Here is a 20,255-nt window from a genome sequence, read left to right on the forward strand (position 1 = left end):
TTAAATGAAAACTGATCCTTGTTCTTCAAAGAAAACATGGCAGGAAAATGCATGGTTTAGGTTCAGTATGTTAGTACATCCAGTTTTGATTACTACTGACTAGGTTTTTATTTACAAACCCTATCAAGACCCAGGAAATGGGAGGCAGAACTTCCATTATCTAGCTGCATTTTCAAGTTTCTTCATCATAGGCTGATCAGTGAAAAATGCAACAAAAATGGGAACTCTGAGAAGGAAGCGGAAGCAATTGCATAGTAGAAATAGATATTTAGTGACTCAAAACATTTTAGGCATGTCCCCCCCAAAGAATCATGGGAACTGTAGTTTACCCTCACAGAGCTACAATTCCCAGCACCATTGCAGTCTGTTCTTTGTGGAGATGTGCTTTAAAAATACAGTGTGGATGTGACCAGATGTTCACCATTTAGATATGTTGCTTCTCCTTTTCTTATGCAGCACATCTAAATGTTGAATCTTGCTTCCCTGAATTTTCCTGAAGAAGTGCCAGTCAGGTCCAAAACTCCTTTGCTACCCCACTGATTTTGCTTCCAAGCTATTCAGTGGCACTGTGTGCTGAACTTGAAAGTAGAATTTGAACGGAACAGCCTGAATATGTGATCAGACATATTCATGCAGTTCAGTAAGAGCAGTTTTATGATTTGTCTAATTATCTTCCTCCACAGTGTGTCTGGAGGAGAATTATTTGACCGTATTTTAGAACGAGGTGTTTACACTGAAAAGGATGCAAGCATTGTAATTCAGCAAGTCCTGGGAGCTGTGCATTATCTTCATGAGAATGGGATAGTCCACCGAGATCTGAAGGTAAATTCCTTGAGATACTTTTTGTCTACATTGACTAGCAGTGTCATTCATATATAATCCTTACTACAGTATTTTTGCTTCAACATCACCAAATGATGCTCAAGGCAGCTAACAAATTAAAACACAAAAGCAGGTAGGGTGGTTTTTTTAAATAAAATAACAGTCCCAAGCCCCAAATTGCATATTTACAGTCATTTGCCATACTGTCATCTAACAAGGCTAAACGTCTTTTTGAATAATAATGTCTTTGCCTGCAGAAGATAAGCAGAGACTAGACAGGTTTCCATTAACAAGGAGTTCCAGAACTTGGGAGCAACCACGGAAGAAACCCTTTCTTTAGACATCTTACTTTACTTTCTACTCTCAACCTTTATCCCTAGCCTGAAAATCTGCTCTACCTAACTCCCGAGGAGGACTCCAAAATCATGATCACAGACTTTGGTTTGTCTAAAATGGAGCAGAATGGCATCATGTCGACAGCGTGTGGGACTCCAGGATATGTCGGTAAGCAAGTATGTTTGCTCTCAATCACTGAAGTCATCATGCATGACAACAGTATATTCACTTCCTGCCAGCAGAATTATCTATTTGAGTGTGGTGAACATAAATATGATATTGAGTGCCTAACCACTTTTATATTACTTCCTTCTCCTTTGTGTGTGGCAGTTATTTAAAATGAAAATTGCTATCTCAACTTGCAGGTTGGTGACTGGATCTTGAAATTAGAATGTATTGATGCATACGCAACATCTTAATCTCCAACCCATTGCTCCTGTGTGTATGTTATCTGAATGCATGGAGTGGTCCCATGTGTCTGGCCCCCACAGCCCCATACATATAACAGCATGTTTGAAGCCTTGAGGGCATTCTCTGTGTGACTGGGAACCCTTTGGAAGATCAGCCACATTGAGTCTTCTTTTCTACAGTTTTATATACTAGAGTCGCTTCGAAATTGAACGTTCTGTTTATTGAACATTCGTCCTGATCTGTTTGCACAAAGTTTGTGGGCGGTTCTACAACATCAGCTGCTTATTGGACATTAATTCTGGTTTGCTGGTAGAGGGGTTATTTAATGTTGCATCAATGGAATTTCATTCCATACTTTCCACTACATTATCCTGTTGCTTTTCTTACTGTAAAAAGTCAATTTAAAATAAAAGAAATGAAAAGAGAAAAGAACGAGGAAAGAAAGAAAGAAAGAAAGAAATGGAACTGCACAGGAGCTCCAATTACAGTCTTAAATTTGCCAGTATACCAGTGAATCCCACCCACAAAATTGTAACAGTCTTGAAGACTCTCTTTCAGACATACCCAGTGCCTAGATGCTGAGCATAGGTAACCCAGCTCCATGTGTTTAGTTCATGAATGAAGAGGATTATTGATTTCAGCGGAATTTTGTTTCGACTTAACATGCATAGAACTGCAGCCTTATTCCGTAGGCAGCTTGGAGATACACTGCTTAAAGTTACTGTCTCACTCCTGAGCCAAATGTAATTTCAGGGGATTCAAGGCTGCCCTATATTCTACACATAATTTAAGATGTGTTACAGATGGACTATAATTTCCTCCTCAGACTTTCCAACTTGCATCATCACCTGCTTCAGGTGTTGGATTTTTCCATTCTACTCTGCATCATTGAAAGGGATTTTTGTGCTGATTAGAGGAATGTTTGCTTTCAAATTGCTCATTTTATTGCTAACCCGGCTTTCCTTTTCATTTTCTGCAGCTCCAGAGGTACTAGAACAAAAGCCATATAGCAAAGCTGTGGATTGCTGGTCCATCGGAGTCATTACCTACATCCTGTAAGTGTCATTCCCCAATAGTCTTGACCCCAATAAGTTTGCAAATGTCCACCACAGTTTTTAGCCCACAAGATGTTTTCTTGCGTGCAGGCTTGGCTGATAGAGACAGAGAAAAAAGCAGAAGCAAGCATCTGTGATTTATTGATGACCTGAATGAAAAGAAGAATCAACCCACTTCCCATTTTAAAATACTCTGTTCAGTAGCCTAGTGTGCTCTAATACTCACCATAAACAGATATACAGCCAACATTACAAACCAACATTTACAAGCCAACATTATAAACACAGGTTTTCCATCCTTATTATGGGTTTTTAAAAATCTGCTTTCTTTCTTACTGTGTGCATTCAATGCATTCAAGGCAGTTTTATAATTTAAAACACTAAAACAATAAAATGGCACCATCATCTTTGGATATTGGTCTCTTTAAAAACTGAGGAAATAAATAATTTTTTTAAAAAAAATTATACCCCACCCTTCCTGCTTTCAAAACCGGGCTCAGGGCTGCTAACAGCATATATAAAACATTGATTAAAATACGACTTTAAAACAGCATAAAATAGCATAAAAGACAATATAAAATGCAGCATCAATATAATAAAATTCTAAAATTCATTGGTCATTTTTTTTGGGGGGGGGACCCCAGTCAGTAGACATCAAATGATCGCCAGGGCTAACTGGCCAAGTTGGTCCTACTAGGGCCAGCAAGGAGACCAGGGAAGAATTTAAATGTGGGGCCCCAGAAAGGGTTTCTTCATAAAAGAGGAAAGGGAAAAGGGAATAGAGGATCAGACTAATTCAAACTGAAGGCCAGGTGGAATAGCTCTGTCTTACAGGCCCTGCAGAAGGAGATCAAGTCCTGCAGGTCCGAAGTCTCGTGGGACAGAGCATTCCACCAGGTCGGAGCCATCACTGAAAAAGCCCTGGCCTAGAATTCTTCTGTTCTGCCTTTACTTTTCCTCTGCTCTCTTCCATCATGACTGTGCTTGACCTTGGCTGAGAAGCTTACAAGCTAAAATGCTGTAAACCAGGGATCCCCAACCTTTTGGGTCCAGGAGGGCCCAAATAAATGGTGATGTGCACCACAAAATATACGTTTCACAGAAGAAAAATGGGCAATGCTCAGAACTCCCCCAACAACACCCCCCCAAAAAAGGCAATATGCTCATACCCTAAATAAATAAAGCACAGACAAAAAAGAGCAGGCAACCGCTTCCATAACCAAAGAAAAAGAAGACTAAACCCCTAGCCATAATTGCTATGCTCTTCCTCCATGGCTGGAGGCATACCTGCCATACATAATGGAAGGAAAGCTCCCAGTGGCGCCACATGACAATGTATCTTCCCTTCTAATCTTTTCAATGATTGCTTATATTTTTTCATAAAAATCTGACTTTGATTCTTCTCTGGAGCCCCCCCCCTCCAGTGAAAACACACCTGCTATAAAGGGGTAAGGTAAGGGCTCCTGACAATCAGTTCACGAAATGAAGCTTTTGTGTCGCCAGCACAGGCCTCTGTTCTTCTTCATCACCCATCCCTCCTTGAATTTAAGGTCAGCCATATGTACAGTAGCAGCATCTAATCCAGGTGGCCTTTCTCCTTTTTCCAATCCCCTTTAGCCTGTGTGGATACCCTCCTTTCTATGAAGAGACAGAGTCCAAACTGTTTGAGAAGATCAGAGAAGGATACTATGAATTTGAGTCTCCATTTTGGGATGATATCTCTGAATCAGGTACATTCCACCCTTAGGAATCTGCTTATGATCGATACTCGTATATTTCATAATATCTAATCCTGTAGACCCTGGAGTTCTTATCTCTTAGTAAACTGGGTAAATCTCCATTTCTAAAATCTAACACAGTTTGGAATGCATCAGCTGCTACTAATGTTCTGCTACATTTATTAGGTGAAACTGATCTATTGTCTTAAATTCAGACTGAGAATTCCAAATATTATTGGATAAATAAGATGATCCTTTTTCAATTTCTGACCTGTTTACCAATGGGTTTTCAGTGTTACTGTGGCCAGGAAACATAGAGTTATTTAATGAAATACTGGGCAATTTTGCAGAGACATTTTGGTCTCAAAGCTTCATTGACTTCAGCTGGCCAAGAGTTCAGCCTATGATATTCTGGGATGGACCTGCTGCCCTCCAGATGTTAAATTCCAACTCCTATCAGCCAACATGGCCAATAGTTGGGGTGGGGATGGATGAGAATTGTAGTTCAACATTTTCAGGGCTCTTGTTCTAGATCAGTGATGGGAACATCTAGCTCATGGGCAAATTTAGGCTCTCCAGGCTAGCCAGCTTGGCCTATGCAGCCATTTTTGGACAGCCCCCTCCACTTGTCACTCACTTGGCATCGTGTGACAACAGGTGCAGAACAGATAAAGTCATAGCTGCCAACAAATTATTGGGACAACACCTGTGCAACAGAGCTTGCATTTGATGCCATCTAAATTTGTTGCTGAATGCAAGCCCCACTGGGAGTCAAGAAGCAGGGCTTGGATGTAGCCAAACAACGTCAAAAACAAGACCTACTGCTGAGGAACAATTGGGAGCACATGGTTTAGGTTGTGCTTCCAGTTGTTCCTTTGCAATGGGGTATGCACTTGATGCTTTTTAAATTCAGTACCAAATGCAAGGCCTGTCGTCTTCTGGCGGGCTCCAATCCACCTGACATTGGTATATGATGCCACATAGGAGAAGTGGCCAGTTTTTGATCTGGCACACCAGATCAAATACACTCCTATGTTAATCAAATTCAAAAACAGTAGGCTAGGAAGAAGACTTTAATAAAAAATATTTCGTCAGGATACAGCTGGTCACAATTCCAGGATATGGAGTTCAGCAGTTCCTCAGGAGGCCTGCCTATAGAATAGTTCCCCAAGAATATATGCATTTTGGCTGCTATAACCTGTAATTTAGTGGAAGGACCATAGTTCAGTGTTTCATAAGTCAAATGTCCCACATTCAACCCCTGCTATCTCCAGTTAGAAGGACCTCCGGAAACAGGGCTCAGAAATGGCCTGGAAAGGTTCCAAAGCGAGTTGTCATAGAAGAGTGACTAGTGGGGTGCCACAGGGTTCTGTCTTGGGCCCGGTCTTATTCAACATCTTTATCAACAACTTGGATGATGGACTCAACGGCATCCTGATCAAATTTGCAGATGACACCAAACTGGGAGGGGTGGCTAACACCCCAGAGGACAGGATCACACTTCAAAATGACCTTGACAGATTAGAGAACTGGGCAAAAACAAACAAGATGAACTTTAACAGGGAGAAATGTAAAGTATTGCACTTGGGCAAAAAAAAATGAGAGGCACAAATACAAGATGGGTGACACCTGGCTTGAGAGCAGTACATGTGAAAAGGATCTAGGAGTCTTGGTTGACCACAAACTTGACATGAGCCAACAGTGTGACGCGGCAGCTAAAAAAGCCAATGGAATTCTGGGCTGCATCAATAGGAGTATAGCATCTAGATCAAGGGAAGTAATAGTGCCACTGTATTCTGCTCTGGTCAGACCTCACCTGGAGTACTGTGTCCAGTTCTGGGCACCACAGTTCAAGAAGGACACTGACAAACTGGAACGTGTCCAGAGGAGGGCAACCAAAATGGTCAAAGGCCTGGAAACGATGCCTTATGAGGAACGGCTAAGGGAGCTGGGCATGTTTAGCCTGGAGAAGAGGAGATTAAGGGGTGATATGATAGCCATGTTCAAATACAGTGGTGCCTCGCAAGACGAAATTAATTCGTTCCGCAAGTCTCTTCGTCTTGCGGTTTTTTCGTCTTGCGATGCACGGTTTCCCATAGGAATGCATTGAAAATCAATTAATGCGTTCCTAGGGAAACCGCCTTCAGACCAGGTCCGGGGACAGTCTGTCCCCGGACCTCTTCTGAAGGCTGGGGGGGCAAGGGCTTTTCTTCCCACCCCCAGAATTTTAAAAAACCCTGGGACAGCGGAGGAATTCTCCGCTGTCCGGGGCAATCTTAAAATGCTGGCGGGCGGCATTTTAAAATCGCCCCGGACAGCGGAGGACTTCTCCGCTGTCCGGGGCGATTTAAAAGCCCCTGGGAAGGCAGGCAGGGGGGACAAAGACTTTCGCCCCCTGCCCGCCTTCAGAAGGTGTTCCCGCCCCCCGCCCCACTTCAGAACAGCTTTCCGAAGTGGGGCGGCTGGGGCAGGTGTCCCCGCCCCCCCGCCCCACTTCGGAACAGCTTTCCGAAGTGGGGCGGCTGGGGCAGGTGTCTCCGCCCCCCCCCCCGCCCCACTTCGGAACAGCTTTCCGAAGTGGGGCGGCTGGGGCAGGTGTCCCCGCCCCCCCTCCGGAACAGCGTTTTAAAATGCTGGGGGTCGGCAGCGCTTCGCTCCCGACCCCCAGCATTTTAAAACCTTCCCGGGACATGGGGAGATTTTAAAATGCTGGGGGTTGGCAGCGCTTCGCTCCCGACCCCCAGCATTTTAAAATCTCCCCGGGACAGAGACTTCCCTTGGAGATTTTAAAATGCTGGGGGTCGGCAGCGAACGCTTCGATCCCGCCCGCCAGCATTTTAAGATCGCCCGGGGCAGGCGGGGGGGGAAGGCAGGCGGGGGGGAGCAAAGACTTTTGCCCCCCGCCGGGCTTCAGAAGAGGTCCTCTTCTGAAGGCCGGCTGTGGGTGAAAGTCTTTGCTCCCGACCGCCAGCATTTCCCTATGGGCTTTCGTCTTGCGATGCAAGCCCATAGGGAAATTCGTCTTGCGAAGCGCCTCCAAAACAGAAAACCCTTTCGTCTTGCGGGTTTTCCGTCTTGCGAGGCATTCGTCTTGCGGGGTACCACTGTATATAAAAGGATGTCACATAGAGGAGGAACAAAGGTTGTTTTCTGCTGCTCCAGAGAAGCGGACACGGAGCAATGGATCCAAACTACAAGAAAGAAGATTCCACTAAACATTAGGAAGAACTTCCTGACAGTAAGAGCTGTTCGACAGTGGAATTTGCTGCCAAGGAGTGTGGTGGAGTCTCCTACTTTGGCAGTCTTTAAGCAGAGGCTTGACAAACATATGTCAGGAGTGCTCTGATGGTGTTTCCTGCTTGGCAGGGGGTTGGACTCGATGGCCCTTGCAGTCTATTCCAACTCTATGATTCTATGAAAGCAAACCAGCATTGTACTGTGGTTTGATCGATATAAGCAGTGCTATTTTTCTGAGGGAACTCAGGGGGATGCATACCCCTAAACATTCTGTGAATCTTTCTACTTTTGTCCATTTACTGTATTTATTTTTCCCGATTTGAACTATAAAATGGTGATTTTCTTGAGTCAAAATGAGAGTACCCCTAAACATTTTTTTAGAAAAAAGCACTGGATATAAGGGAGCTTCACAGACATTCACAGAAAATATTTTACACGTGTAAGGAATTTGTCAACTAAATTAGCATTCCATCCAACACAGGCCATATATTTGGTTACAAACCAAATGAACCATGAAACATGTGGTGAACCCTGAAACAATGAGCTCTGTGGTGCATTGTTTTGCTTTCCTGCTTTGTGCTGAACCCTGCCTCTCCTCATTCCTTCCAAACAGCCAAGGATTTCATCTGTCACTTACTTGAGAAGGATCCGAATGAGAGGTTTACCTGCGAGAAAGCCCTCAGGCACCCCTGGTAAGATCAGTGCTGCTAGTAGAATAAAAGCATGCAACTCTGTATCGTAGAGAAATTGTAGTGGTCATGGCTCATAAGACAAAATTACCTTCTATGAGATCTCAGTTTGCCGGAACCTGCAGGCAGGAAAATATGAATAGGGAATTGTTTTTCTTTGTTAAGAATGTACATGCTGTACCTTGGGAATTGTAGTACAGTATGTGCTGTAAAGTGAGAACTGGAGAGGATTCTTATCGCCTTACTAAACTTCAGTTCTGAGGATTCTGGCAATTAAAATAGTATAAAACTGGTGTTAGCTTTTAGTGTAGATTGTTGAGGTTGTTATGGTGAGCCTTCTCAAGCAAGGGAGCAATTGAGCTGAGCCTCACAGGGGCAGACAGGCTTGCGATGTGTTCTAAGTTCTCCCCAGGATGACCATTAAAGCAAGTAGACCCTTCAAAAAGCTAAGAATTACTCCATCAGCCCTGTGTACCAAACAATATAAAGAGCAGTTTTGTTTGTTTAAAAACATTTACAAACAGCTTAATATTTCAAAAACCTCTAATCAGTATACAACGTTTAAAGTGGCCAATATAATTTACACAAGAATGCAACCTAAAACCAATAAAACAGGAATATAAAAGGATGAAAAAACAAATGAAACAATAATTCAAGGGAATATAATGATCATTTGAGTGGCTTCCTGCTCAAACCAAGTCCTTTGAGAGGGGCATGTACACACAAAATAAGGTATGTTGGTTGCACCTCCCCGAGTAACTGCTTGCAACCTCCAAAAATATTGTTCAATGTTTGTTTGTCAAAAACTGAAAAAGAATTATATGATCTTATGATTCTATAGTTCAGAAGATCCACAGATTGTACAGTTTCATTGAAGCAGCCCCAGTCATTCTCTGCTCTAGTTCCTATAAGTTAGATCAGGGTAGTCCAGTGTGTGACTCAAGGGTCACTTGTGGCCCTCAGGGCATTTCCTCAGCAACATTTGATGCCCCCAGCCCAGCCCTCATGCTGCCTTCCCAAAGCCTGGTAAGGGGGGGTCCTGGGCTTTGGGAAGAAGGTGTGAGGGCTCTGACAGGGTCATAGAGTCCTTCTTCCCAAAGCCTAGTTAGTGGTTTTCCAGCTTTGGGGGAAAGGTAGAAGGGCTCTTGGACCCTGGCTGAGCTTCGTGCCTCCTTCCCAAAGCCCAGCGCCTCACTTAACCAGCTTCAGGAAGGCAGTTCAAGGGCTGGGGTGAGGGCATGTCAAATTTTGGGCTCGCTTCCCCCCACCCCCCAGTGCAACAAGGGCCGTGGCTTCCATGACAAAGTACTCTTGTGGCCCATTTGGTATGAAAAGGTGGGTCACCTTGAATTAGATCTACCATTTGGCATGGATGTTCACTGTGAGGACAGCCAGGGAGGGGGAGGGGACATCCTCCTCTGACCATGCTCAAACATTGAAGAATTTGTTTATATTGTGCTCTATTGCCTTTTCCCTTTTGGGTTTAATTACCACTGGTTGAACATACAAAGGTATTAGCTAACTGTTGCAAGAATGTAAAATGCCTCACAAACACCATCTGCCTTTCTGCCTGTTATTCCTCTCCCTCTGTCTGCAGGATTAATGGAAACACAGCTCTCCACCGTGACATATATCCATCTGTCAGTGCACAGATCCAGAAAAATTTTGCTAAGAGCAAGTGGAAGGTAAGTTGCTTGGTGCTGCTATCCAAGCATATTACGATACCCAAGGACATTCAGTTCGGTGTCTAGCAATGAATAAATACCCCAAAGAAAGATTTCCCAGCTAAGACACTCCTCCTGGAACTCCCCTAAGCATTAGTATTGGCATACCAGAAGACTTAATATGGATTTGGCCCTGCCATGTTGTACAATGTCCCTCATTAATGGCAGAATTGTCATACCAGAGAAATAAAGGACTGACATTCATTTTAGGAGTTTAACTTTCCCCTGTGTTAGGCCTTTATGGCAGCTGCTCTATATACCAGTTTTAGATTGGTATCCAAAATGCACTTTTCACTTCTGAGCATGTCTGCATAGGATTGCATTGCCCTTGTGCAAAGTGGTTTGTAACCTTTGCCTTTTATTTATTTGTTCTATTTAACACAGTTGATAAAACATTTAGTCATTACAAACCTTTGAGCACTTTTGCGATAAACATGAGAGGCAAACCCCATATCCAGTTTTTGTTAGCTGGCACTGATGGCAATTACTGTAGCCCAGAGATATGGAGGGCATTGGGTTGGCAAAGGTGCCATATTCAAATAAACATGGGATCTCCTGGTTTTCTTGTTACTTCTGCCTTTACTTGAGGGAATGGAGCGGGGAGAGCAGGAACCTGATGTCTGCTTCCAATGTCACTCCAGAAAGAATTCCAAGAGCAAAGTAGCATCTGAACAGACTTAATGTTCAGTAGTCTGGTAGGCACTCGTACAAAACTTGCTATCTTCTTCTTTGCTAGCAAGCCTTCAATGCTGCAGCTGTCGTACACCACATGAAGAAGCTCCATATGAACTGCCACCACCCAGATACCAAAACCAAAAGCAGTCTCCCGCTCATAGAAGTGCAAAATGCATCAAGACCCAATACTCCATCAGTTGCCAGCCACGAAGAACCAAATCAAGAGGCCAAGATGCTGGTGCCTGTGCTATCATGCCAGAACACTTTGGAGCTTTCTAATCAGCAAAGCAAGATGGCAGACAGCAAGTGTGTGGATCACCCACCTACCACACCCCTCCCTGTCACTTCCAGCACAGCCACAGAAGACCACCAGAGCTCTCCAAATGGACCTTCATTTAGCTGCAACACAGCATGTGGAACACATGAGAAAGTGAAGACGGCTTTTTGCTCAGAGTCAGTGCTCCTCAAAAGAGGTGCCAAACCCCAGTAAGTGTCCATTCCACCACATGGAATTGTTGAACAGGAGGCCCTAATTGTCAGTGAGGAGGGCGCAATCTTATGGTTCCTGTGAGGGCATGCCAGGGGTCATGGAATAGATCAGGTCTAACTTACTCAGGGGACACGGGTGGCACTGTGGTTAAACCACAGAGCCTAGGACTTGCCAATCAGAAGGATGCGGTTCGAATCCCCGTGACAGGGTGAGCTCCCATTGCTCGGTTCCTGCTCCTGCCAACCTAGCAGTTCAAAAGCACATCACACGTCAAAGTGCAAGTAGATAAATAGGTACCACTCCAGCGGGAAGGTAAACGGCGTTTCCATGCACTGCTCTGGTTCACCAGAAGTGGCTTAGTCATGCTGGCCACGTGACCCGGAAGCTGTACGCTGGCTCCCTCGGCCAATAAAGCGAGATGAGCCCCGCAACCCCAGTCGGCCACGACTGGACCCAATGGTCAGGGGTCCCTTTACCTTTAACTTACTCAGTTTTGGAGACCTCAAACACAGGAGAAGGAGATTTCATGTTAGATCCTCCCTTTTTCACTACTGGCTCCTCCAAACACCAGAGCTCCAATCTCAGCATGGCCACAAAGGACATGCCAGGAAGGGGCTTGGACCCAAAGGCTCCTGAACTGCTTTAGTTCTCTGATGCATCCTCTATCTGGGGAATAATTTAGTTATGCTCCTGAATGTGACTACATCTCTCCCTCCACTTCCTGCCCTCCATTGTTTCCAATGGGAGGGAAAATGTTAAGCCAAAAAAAGGGGGGGATATGGGAATGTAGAGCTTTCCTCCACTCTTATGTCTACTGTGGGCAAGCTGTTTGAGAGAGATGCTTCTTTTATTCATTTTTCAAATGCTTAGCTCTTGCACTACAAGGCCACCCAATGCAACGCACAATGCAAATATAAAAATGAACACTATATTAAAGCCAACTGTACAAAAAGAAATGTCACAGAAAGACCACTGCAACAGTTTCCCCCCTATTCTTTCTAATGGCCAGCTTTGCTGGTGGCAGCATTTGCCTAATCCATGTGAACCTTGGAGAGACTTTTTGAGATCTTTAATAAAGTCCAAAGCCTGCACATTGTGGGGAATTCTGCCCAGTAGGGTTTTAGGGGGGTGGGGTCAGGTTTTGAACATCCAGTGTGCATTCAGTATGCATTATACCTCTGTGCTAAATGTGCTCAACCATTTTGGCCTTCCTTGATACATTGTGTGAACCTTTCCATTATGCTGTAGATGGGTTGTGATTGCCAAACCAGTTCAGGACAGCTGGATACAGTAGGGGAGAGACTTGCTTTGTCCATTTGCATTTTTGCCACCAGGTCCCAATTGAGATGCTGGCATGTGCTCCCACAGAGCAACAATTGTACCTCTAATCATTTTTGCTTTATCTTCTTTGGCTTATCTTGAGATTTATTGCAAACTCACGGATTCTAATTCAAAGGAAAATATGAAAAGGCAATTTCCCTTGCCTTGAAAATTTCCTGAGGGTGTAATATCAGGCTTGAAGTAATTTGCTTTCACACACAGAACCCCACAAAAATATTCGCTTTTGTTAGGAAACCATGCTGGAAATGATTCCCTTTGCTATTCGTTGACAAAACCAGAATGCACTGATGGCTTTAAAAAGTAGAGTGCTGCGATTTGGTGTCATCAAATCATGAAAACCCATCAGATTCACAGTAACTCCTAAAAGTATGACAGCTTTAAGAAGCTTAAATTAGTTTGTTCTCAGGTTACTCTATAAGGTGGATATAAAGCCTATAATGACAGGAATGTTCACATTAAATTTATCCATATTTTATCCCAGATTAACAACACTCCCACATAGAACAAGCAGTGCATGAGATGTTCAAATGTACTTTATGGTCTTGCATGCAAACCCAGCCTTATAAGTACTTCATTTTTCAAATTAGGCTTTTTTTAATCCACTTACTTTTGAAATGTTAAGGCAAAGGTTTTTATCCAACTAAGTTTTCCTTGAAGTAGACCCACTGAAATGAGTTGACCTAAATTAGCCTTGTCTATTAATTTCACTAGGTCTACTCTGACTATGATTAACATTGGATACAACCCAAAAATATCCAAATCTAGCAAGGGAAGTTACCGTAATTAGCAGAGGTAGACTTCTGCACCTGTGACTTATGTATATGCAGTGAAGCATATGGGTGTGTGACATCATCTGAACTGCAGCCCTCATCAAAACTCCCTTGTACAGGCTGGATACATCTGTAATTTGGTTGTCAGTATGTTATTACTGTGTGTGGTGTAGTGGTTAAGAGCGGTAGTCACGTAATCTGGGGAACCGGGTTCACGTCTCCGCTCCTCCACATGCAGCTGCTGGGTGACCTTGGGCCAGTCACACTTCTCTGAAGTCTCTCAGCCCCACTCACCTCACAGAGTGTTTGTTGTGGGGGAGGAAGGGAAAGGAGAATGTTAGCCGCTTTGAGACTCCTGAAGGGGAGTGAAAGGCGGGATATCAAATCCAAACTCTTCTTCTTCTTCTTCTTCTCTACGGGGCCTCAGTTTTGTATGAAATGTGTCTGATAAGATTCCCAAATTGTTGAAAGTTAAGCAGTAGACTATTTCCCCAACTGGCTGTCAGCTTGATTCTTAACCATTTAATCTGCTGTAAGGATTTTATGCTGATGTGAGTTTCAAAATCATGCCGAGGGAAAGCAGTAGTTTACTTCTTGCATACTTTATTGGTGAATAGATCCTTGAGCCATAAAGCTGCTGACCTATAGATGAGCTAATTCATATGTAAGTATTTTTAAACAATGCTGCCGCTGTTTTCCACACATATAATTCACTCTTGTTTTGTTTTCAATGTTCTCTTCCAAATCTCAGTCATTTCAACTCAGAAGTCCTTGTTCCAGTGAAAGCCAGTAACCACTCCTATTTTGGCACTGGGCAAACTGGAGTTTGTTTGGTGATGTGATTGGAAAATCAGCCATTTGAGTCTTTCTCATACATTTACCAGGTAAGTGTGTCTAGATCCAGACGTATTGCAGGGCCGTTTCTAGAGGTGAAACCTTGATGATCTGGTTCCAGTTCCATTCTCTCCTGTCCTTGCTTAAGTGAAAAATGTCTTTGTTTAGCTAGAGAAGTTGGCTTAAATGTGCATGTATACCAAAGCACTGGAGAGGGGAGTGCATGTAGCCCCCCCCCAAATTGTGGCCCACTCTATTCTTTCATGACTAGTTTGATTACATTGGGCAGCCTTTGGAGGGCAGGAGGGTGCAGTGCACTAGAAAATGCACTTATATGAGCAGCAGAAAGTTCTTTGGGCACATACTATAAACTCTTTGGTTTAATTTGCATTATAGTCCACTGGAGACCTAGGGTGCTTGTTGTAGCATTTATTTGGTTTACAAATATACAAGTAGGGAGTAAATGAAAGGAAACAGCAGGCACCTCCTCAGCAAGCCATCAGGTCCACTATCCCACATCAGATCCCCAGAAAAAAGGCTCTGCTCCCTTGCGCTCTACCTGCTCCAAATTGCTGGCATGTGCACACACACCCAGTTGCTTCTCATTCTCCTTAGCTGGAGGGTGTAAACTTCCACTATGCTGATGTGTCTCATAAGAAATTGTCAGGTGCCAAGAGACCCTATGTTTAGAGATTTCTAGGATATGAATAATCAGCCAGTTGCCATAACATCATATATGTCCCCTGAATGAAAATATCCCCAATCTCACTCTGATAAATAAGTCTTTAAGTCAAGCTCCCCTATGAGAGTCTGTCCAACTCATAGCTAGGGGTGTGTGAACCCACTAGTGTCAAAAAGCTTAAAGCAGGGAACCTCAGACCCAGGGGCTGAGTATGGCCTTCTAGGCCTTTCTAATTCACCATTGACTCATGGTGGTCAATGCCTCTTGAGTGCTTTTTCCTGACTGGAATGTGTCCTTGAAGTGTGATGATACCTGTGGGTTGCCTGGATGGTGGTTAAAGAGATGGGTGTAGAGAAACTTCTGACTTCTAATGAATGAAGGTGCCTGCCCCCTGCACTGCTTGCATGCAGCTCCCAGAGGTTCCCCATGAGGAAATGTGCCCTTTGGGATGAAAAAGATCCCCACACCTTAAAGCATGCTTAAAGGTAAAGGTAAAGGTACCCCTGCCCGAACGGGCCAGTCTTGACAGACTCTGGGGTTTGTGCGCCCATCTCACATCTATAGGCCGGGGGCCAGCACTGTCCGGAGACACTTCCGGGTCACGTGGCCAGCGTGACAAAGCTGCATCTGGCGAGCCAGCGCAGCACACGGAACGCCGTTTACCTTCCCGCTGGTAAGCGGTACCTATTTATCTACTTGCACCCGGGGGTGCTTTCGAACTGCTAGGTTGGCAGGCGCTGGGACCGAGCGACGGGAGCGCACCCCGCCGCGGGGATTCGAACCGCCGACCTTTCGATCGGCAAGCCCTAGGCGCTGAGGCTTTAACCCACAGCGCCACCCGCGTCCCTCTAAAGCATGCTTAACTCTATATTAGATTATGGCCAGTGTGCCTTCTTCTGAGAGATCCTTAATGCTAAGTATATAATCTCTGCCAAGTGGGAAAGCAGTTTGAGATCCAGCAGCGGTTTTGGTTCTTGGAGGACAAACACTTAGTTTTATCCACTGGTATTACTGTGTAGTTTTTGCTGAACCACTATACTCCATTTCAGCACCCTGTTTCAGTGGCCAGAGCTTTTAAAAACACCAACCACAAGATAAACAACTGTAGCACTTCTGAATTGTGGGGAACTATGTTACAACTGTGGGAAACTATGTTTCATCTCTTTCAGAAGGGCTGTTGGATTCATCTCTTCAAAGCCACAAAATCAAACATCAATTGTGCAAGAAGAGAGAAGAGGAGCCTGGTCTGAGCTCTGCCAGGCTGAAGTGAGTTCTCAGTTGCCTGTGGCCGTTCATTTAAGTGCTACACATTCATAGGCCTGAGCAGTGCTTTTTTTCAGGGGGTACTCCAGTACCAGCACCTCTTTTTTGTTGTTAAAAAGTATGGCACTTACTGTAACAACTTCATGGTGAGTACCCGCACCTATTTTTCTAGGGGGGGAAAGCACTGGGCCTGAGGACTTCTGTGATGCAATTGACTTGAAATGTTAGAGGGGTCATTAATACCAACAAGAAAACATTTCTATGAAAGGAAGGCAGGTTTTTGCTAGCCATTTCAGTGTACTTATCTACATCCTTGCAAAAAGCTATCTTTTATGCGGGGGCGGGAAGTAGAGGGCATGTTTGCTTTGTATCTATAGCCTGTAGCTGTCCAGTGGAATAACAGAACACTTGCCAGGAGTTCTTCTTTTGTGCTGAGCCCATGTGGAAAAGGTGATCAAGTCTGAATGCATTCTGTGCTGGCTCGCTTGTGTAGCTTTCATTACAGCTGTGGTAGCCAATGAGATGCCCTCCAGATGCAGGTGGGCAAAAACTTCCATATTCCTTGTACATCTTCCAATGGATGCAGAGGGGACATACATGGCCTCATCAAGAGAATAGGAATGCTAAGTTCTGCTTCCAAGCCAGTGATTCTACAATATGTACCATGCTTAATAAAGCTGATTGGTTTTTAAGTGTTTGCTGGTTATTGATGGCAAAGGAAGCGGTCTGTTAATTCATTCTGGAGGAACTCATTCTGAACTCCAAGGGCAGATTTTCTTCCTGCTGTCTGCAGAGTGTTATGCTGTCAATAAAGCAGGTGGTGGCTAATAAGACAAGATGTCCTTGTAATATAAAGTCCAAGATACAGTAGTGTCATTATTATTGCTGCTCACAATCACTATTCATGACTGTGTTTCTTCCCTAATCCAAATCCAGCTTCAGTCCCCCTTGTTTCTGTAGTGCAAAAGTTGCAAATTAAGTACACATTCTACATAAAAAGGAACCATCTGCAAGTTTTAATTCAAAACAGTAATTGTAAAGTATAAAAAAGACCTTGAAAGGCAAATAAATTAACCCATTGACTTTTTTAAAAGCTAGGGCTCTTTTGGTTCACAGCTAGCTTCTCCTCCTGATAAAGTTGTTTTATTTGTAAAGAGGGGGAAAGGCATCTGAAAGGAGACAGGAAGGGTTGTGCTAGTCCGTGCATGTGGCGTAATATTCAACTCGACGACTGATATGATCGCGAATGGCTTCCACCTTTTTTTCCAGGCCTGCCAGCTTGGCTGATTCAAGGAGAAATGCACTGTTGCTATCCTGAAGCTCTGTTTCTATAGCTGTGGGTTGAAAAAGAAATCAGGTACATGCACAGAAAAGAAATGTTTTTGTTTCATCTCCAGTTCTTTAACATTATATATGTGTGTGTAGGCTGTTGCTCAGCAGCAGCCATGGGTTTCTCATTCATCTGATCAGAGTGAAACTAAGCTGTTATATAATATGCCCCCTGTTGCAGAGTGTGTGTTAATCTCTCAAGGGCACACTTTATCTCTGGAGATCACTGGCTGATTCCTTGCATCCTACCCTCCCCCTTGCATTACCAAGCATGCACAGCTCTTTGTGCACAAATTCAGCATTACTTTTAAACTTCCTAATGCAAAGGACAAGCTTCAGTCCCAAGAGGAGGAAAGGCATATGCATGCAGAAAGCAGAAGACAGGTTCCAAGGATGGGAAAAGGACCTTGAGCACAACAAATCAATTAAGTGCTGCCACAGTTTGATGCAAGCATTCCTGCAAGTTCTGGATAGTAGTACATCTATTTTAGTAGACAAATTCAGCAGCTGACTTTTGCTTGAGCCTACACCCTTGAGCCTTGCAGACCACATTTTCTGCCTATCCTTAACACCCCCCACTGAGCCTGCCTAAAACAGTGGCAGGATCTGAACCACAATTTTTTTAAAAAAATTGCTGCTCTATCACATAGCATCCTGAATCAGTTCCTTCCGATTAGGGGCAAACAAGTTTTGGCATTGACGTCAGCAGACACTGGTAAAATATGCTCTTCGTGTTCTGCATAGGAAATTGCCTGCTGCTCTATTTAGTAATATCAACACTCCTTGCTGCATTTAGCAAACTCTGAGCAGGAGTAACTGCCTGGCAGCAGCCAGCTGCCAAGTCTCTGGCACAGAGAGGCACCTTCAATGAAAGCCATTCATTAGAGGCACAGCTTTATCAATGGAAGCAACACCGACTCCCCTTTCCAGCAACATCCCTGGCTCTGAGCCAGCCAGTTACTCATGCTCCACCTGCTACAGGGGCCAAGGCATTTAGTCTACGCACTGGCTGCTTCCCAAAGCGTGTCGAGCAAAGTCATTAGGTTTGAAAGCTTCAAACTGAAGTGTTCAAATGAAGCATCGAAAAAATCTGGCACTTGGCTTGGCAACCAGTTGTTAAGATGCGAGCCTGTGAGTGGCTCTATAGGACACTGTGTTTACATGACACCCCCACCCCACCCTTCAGGGGACATAGCATCAAAAGAAAGAGCGGAGATACATGGGGGTTATTGCAGTCTATTCACCTTTCCACAAAACCCTGAAACTGGACTGGCAGAGATTTTGCTACTCCAGAAATGCACACAGCTTCCATTTTGGAGAACATGCTCACAAGGCCTTATAGTCTTCAGCAGACTCCCATCACCCCGATTACTGGCCACACCAGCTAGGACTAATGCAAGTTGGATGTCATAAACATCCAAAGGGCCAAAGGTTCCCCATTCCAGATTTGTACCCAAAATGAAACACCTTCAATACTGCTTTTGACTTTAGTAGGATTCTACTTATTCTAGAGATAAAATTAATCCAAAGAGAACCTTTAGTTCTTTACAAATCCGTAATCCTGTGTGGTGAGGCAAGGCAGAGAAAATTACTGTGAGGTCAGCTATAAGTCATGCTCTCCTTACCTCCCATTTTTGCCATCATACTCAAGGCTTCTGTGAACAATGTGCTGGCCTCCTTGTGGGCATTCTGGATCCGAGCCCCTTGCTCTCCCAGGTTTGATCCTTGTCCCATCCTCCTCTTAAGTTCTGCATATTTTTGTCTCACCTGTTCAAATCTCTGTGAAGAAATTGAGGGAACAGGCTAAAGTCACACATCTGACGGCTCCATCATGTGGATGCCATAGAATTTCCAATATCCCAACCTCCACTACAATATTCCCCAATGTTCTGGAGCAGATCTGTGGAAGGTGCAGAGGGTGCAAAGAGGAGGAAGGGGGAAATTCCATTCCTCAAGCACAAATCCTTGCACTAGTAGAACAAGTGCATTGAATATACCCCTGTATAACTAGATCAAAGGATTATGAAAAAAGATGAGCTGAGGCTGACAACTGCATGTGATATGTAAAATGCTCTTTAAACAACCCAATTCTATGAATTCCATCAGTTCCTCAGTGGTCTGTTGTTTAGGGCTATAATTGAACCAAACATGGAAAGCTAGACAAGCAAAAGAGAGAAGGTATGTATGATACACTATATTATAGTGAGGCACCATGCCATCGTCATGAATAACCACCAAACTGGGAGCAGAATTCAAAGCAGCTCCCAAAAGGTATTGGCCAGGGCTGCTTGACTAATATTGCACCCCGGAGCATGCAAACAACTACAGGAAACACAGTGATATGTTTTCCTTGAATCACAATGTGTCAGCTTTAAAATGAAGGGGGGAAGAAACATTGTAGTGTATGGAAGCTGCCATTTCCCATACCTGCTGGGTGCTCCTTGCTTGCTCACTGGCTTCTCCTGCTTTTTGCTGAGCATCAGCAGCCAAAAACAGGTTCTGCTTTGCATTAAGCTGTAGCTGGGCAAGTCTCCCAGTGAAACCATCCAGCTGACCAGTGATGTCCTGCACACGCTTCTCAGCTGGATTAAGGACAGCCTGGATCTGAGCATCCCAAAAGAGGAAACATTTAGCAATGAAAATTCTTGTCCCTGAAAAAATATATTCATTGCAAAAACTGTGTTCTACTCAAGAATCTATGGAAATCACCAACTTTTTTTGGACCAGCAGGCACACTTCAAATATTCAGACTGCTATGGGTGCTAGTTCTAAAATGGTGGTTGTTAGGACGTGGCAGAATACAAAATGGCTGGCAGAACACAAAACTGAAGGGCGTCCAGTCATTCCTGATTACTGCCTCCTGCTCCCCCAAGAACCTC

General features: G+C 44.1%; 2 protein-coding genes across 4 annotated transcripts in view; one reads left to right on the plus strand and one right to left on the minus strand.

Annotated features, from left to right (window-relative positions):
• The window catches only part of CAMK1G (calcium/calmodulin dependent protein kinase IG), a 39,449-nt gene extending 22,710 nt beyond the window's left edge, over positions 1-16,739 (plus strand). For all 3 annotated transcript variants that reach the window (XM_082228356.1, XM_082228354.1, XM_082228355.1), the window contains exons 5-13: positions 684-822; positions 1,203-1,326; positions 2,549-2,624; positions 4,242-4,354; positions 8,193-8,271; positions 9,866-9,953; positions 10,729-11,153; positions 14,020-14,152; positions 15,954-16,739. In XM_082228356.1, the coding sequence (XP_082084482.1) occupies positions 684-822; positions 1,203-1,326; positions 2,549-2,624; positions 4,242-4,354; positions 8,193-8,271; positions 9,866-9,953; positions 10,729-11,153; positions 14,020-14,110 (1,135 nt within the window). In that variant the 3' untranslated portion in view covers positions 14,111-14,152; positions 15,954-16,739. The remainder of the gene's footprint in view (positions 1-683; positions 823-1,202; positions 1,327-2,548; positions 2,625-4,241; positions 4,355-8,192; positions 8,272-9,865; positions 9,954-10,728; positions 11,154-14,019; positions 14,153-15,953) is intronic.
• Positions 16,740-17,040: 301 nt separating this feature from the next.
• The window catches only part of LAMB3 (laminin subunit beta 3), a 51,073-nt gene continuing 47,858 nt past the window's right edge, over positions 17,041-20,255 (minus strand). Inside the window, exons 21-23 of the mRNA XM_082228286.1 lie at positions 19,804-19,980; positions 19,002-19,155; positions 17,041-17,381 (exon numbers count right to left, since the gene is read on the minus strand). Coding sequence (XP_082084412.1) covers positions 17,242-17,381; positions 19,002-19,155; positions 19,804-19,980 — 471 coding nt within the window. The 3' untranslated portion in view covers positions 17,041-17,241. The remainder of the gene's footprint in view (positions 17,382-19,001; positions 19,156-19,803; positions 19,981-20,255) is intronic.

The sequence above is a fragment of the Podarcis vaucheri genome (genome assembly GCF_965113315.1).
Source record: "Podarcis vaucheri genome assembly, chromosome: 6".
Classification (NCBI taxonomy): domain Eukaryota; kingdom Metazoa; phylum Chordata; class Lepidosauria; order Squamata; family Lacertidae; genus Podarcis; species Podarcis vaucheri.